At 54.4% G+C, this 2,440-nt stretch overlaps 1 protein-coding gene across 3 annotated transcripts in view; it reads right to left on the bottom strand.

The window, feature by feature from the left end:
- Hps1 (HPS1 biogenesis of lysosomal organelles complex 3 subunit 1) overlaps positions 1-2,440 on the bottom strand; it is a 26,041-nt gene that overhangs the window by 13,374 nt on the left and 10,227 nt on the right. For all 3 annotated transcript variants that reach the window (XM_029547454.1, XM_029547447.1, XM_029547442.1), the window contains exons 4-6: positions 1,947-2,084; positions 1,589-1,731; positions 415-523 (exon numbers count right to left, since the gene is read on the bottom strand). In XM_029547454.1, the coding sequence (XP_029403314.1) occupies positions 415-523; positions 1,589-1,731; positions 1,947-2,084 (390 nt within the window). The remainder of the gene's footprint in view (positions 1-414; positions 524-1,588; positions 1,732-1,946; positions 2,085-2,440) is intronic.

Genomic DNA, 2,440 nt, shown 5'->3' on the forward strand with positions numbered 1-2,440 from the left:
AGAGAGAGAGAGAGAGAGAGAGAGAGAGAGAGAGAGAGAAGCAGATAGGGCCGAGGCCACCTGCCTTGCCTGCTGCCTCTGCTCATTGCTTTTCTACTCTAGTTTAAGCTCGGTGTAGTTTTTTTCCTGGGAGGAGTGAGGATGAAGGCCATTTTCATAGGGCTCTGTAACTTATAGTGAGTCCCAAATATTGCCCTAAAACTCTCGCCCGGAATTCAGTTGCTCACCATGGAACAGAACACCAGAGTACATAGCCTGCTGTCCAGGCAGAAAGAATAACAGGACAATGGGACAATTTCAGGGTCTGGCTGTTCTCTTGCCCATTATGGTAAAAACAGACAGCTGGACACCTCCAGGATCTAAGACCCCTGAGCCGTACACCCCTGAGTCCTGATGACCCTGGGCCCAAGTCACCTCTACAGCAAAGCTCTGCTCCTGGTCCCGCAGGTGGCTGTAGGTCCCCAGCAGTCTCTGAAAGTGCTTCCATACCCGGGCACGCTGTTCCAGGTCGGGTGGACGAAGCCTGGGGGGAGAGCCAGGGAGGGCAAGGATCAGTGGGAAAGTTGGTCTTGTCCGGCCCTGATCCAAGGACCCTGAACCAGGCCAGCATCAGACACTTAAGTGGTTATTCGGCCGTGTGCACAGAGGCCAGGCGTGTGCAGAGGCCAGCTGTGTGTACTGGTGTGAGTCGGCAGCGTGGGCAGGGAACCAGGGCTCAGGCCCTGGGGGAAATGACTTCATTCCTTGAACTCCTTCTTATATGGATATATAAGACCACTTAGGGGCTGGGGTGTAGCTCAGTGGTAGAGTATTTGCCTAACATGGGTGAGTTTGAGCCCAATAGTGAAAACAACAACAACAACAATAATAACAAGAAGTAGAGAGAAATAAAGACAAGTCAGGAAGGGGCAAGAAGGCACCATCGCCTAGACTTCTTACAGCCCCACAGGGCTGTCTCAGAACCAGGGTTCAACTCAGGGGTATTAGCCAGCGCGGCCACCATGGCTGTGTTCCAGGCACCCATGGCTATGCTCTAGCCTGCATTATTGACACCACAGCCACAGGGTTGAAGTGACCCAAGAAAGCAATGCTGGCGAATCCAGCAAGCGCCTCAAAACTCAAAACCCTGCGGCTTTTCCTTTCACGCGGATGAATCAGGCAGTTCTACTCTGAATCTTATTCCTGTGGGTCCTGACTTCAAACCACCCTCCTCCACGGCCTTCCATGTATGCTGTGACACATGACGCCATCTGCGGCCACCGAGGCTCTTAGGGTAGGCCCAGGATGACACAAGGTTGAGGGGACTGTGCATTTTCTGTACGGAGACTAAACAGCGTCTTTGAGAAGTCAGGAGGGATGAGCAGAATCCCCGTGTAATGTCAGAACGTTGAAGCAGGGAAGCCCAGGGCTGCGACAGCCGGCGGTTGCTGCTGCTGAACAGCCGGGTAGGCTGGGGAGGTTGCCTAAGTTCTCTGTAGAGTCTCCCCATCTGCAGACTGAAATCGGAGCGGATGGCTCTTCTGAGCTCTGCTTTCGAGACCTGACTCACAGAGGACACGATGGGGGGGGGGGGGGGGCAGTGACTCACTCCTTCCGGATGAGCTGGCCATCCACAGTTACCAAACCGAAGTGCACCTCGAATAGGTACTTGAGCACGCACAGCTTCCTCCGCAGGTCCCCCTCGTTCTCACTGTGGTCTCCGTTGATGGCGATGAACAGGCACTCTCCAAACTGTAGGTGGTCACAGTGTCAGCTGGTCCCCTGGGGACTTCCTTTGCCTTCCAGGTCTCAGAGAGTAAGGAAGGGGAGGACAGGGCCCAGGGGACTCTGATATGCTGCAGTTTCTGCTTTCCAACAGTCCAAGGCTAAGAAAGAGGCATCTGGCTCCCAAGGACTGGACAGAGGTGGACTGTGGTCCATTGGGGGATACCGGGCCTTACACTTACCAGATGCAGGACATACAGGTGGTTGTCATTTTCTGTTGAGAAGCAGGTGTACGTGTCTGAGAGCTTCTCCAACATTGTCATGGAGGAGATGATGACTGGGGCCAGGAGGGTACTGAGCTGGTCCTCCAGCACAGGGAGCTGCGGACAGGGAGAGCAGAGCATAACCCACCCGCACAGATGCCCAGCGCACTGACACTGATATGATGTCTACCAACAAGGTGGACACAGTCATAGCTCGGGCATGTTGGAAAGTATGTCAGATACTGGGACAAAGGAACAAACAAGACTCAGGCCTTACAGGAAGAGAGCCAGCAGCATCAGACCCGCCCCAGGGGCCACTGCCATCCTGATGGGGCAGGTAGGAGGAGAGTTACCCCAGACCTTGTGTGGTGCCTAGGAGGGTGGGCTCAGACCAGTGACTGCAGCTCAGGGTCCAGATCCAGTAGGAAACACTCAGATGGTGTACTGGCTAGTTTTGTGTCAACTTGACACAG

The sequence above is a fragment of the Mus pahari genome, chromosome 1 (assembly GCF_900095145.1).
Source record: "Mus pahari chromosome 1, PAHARI_EIJ_v1.1, whole genome shotgun sequence".
Taxonomy (NCBI): Eukaryota; Metazoa; Chordata; class Mammalia; order Rodentia; family Muridae; genus Mus; species Mus pahari.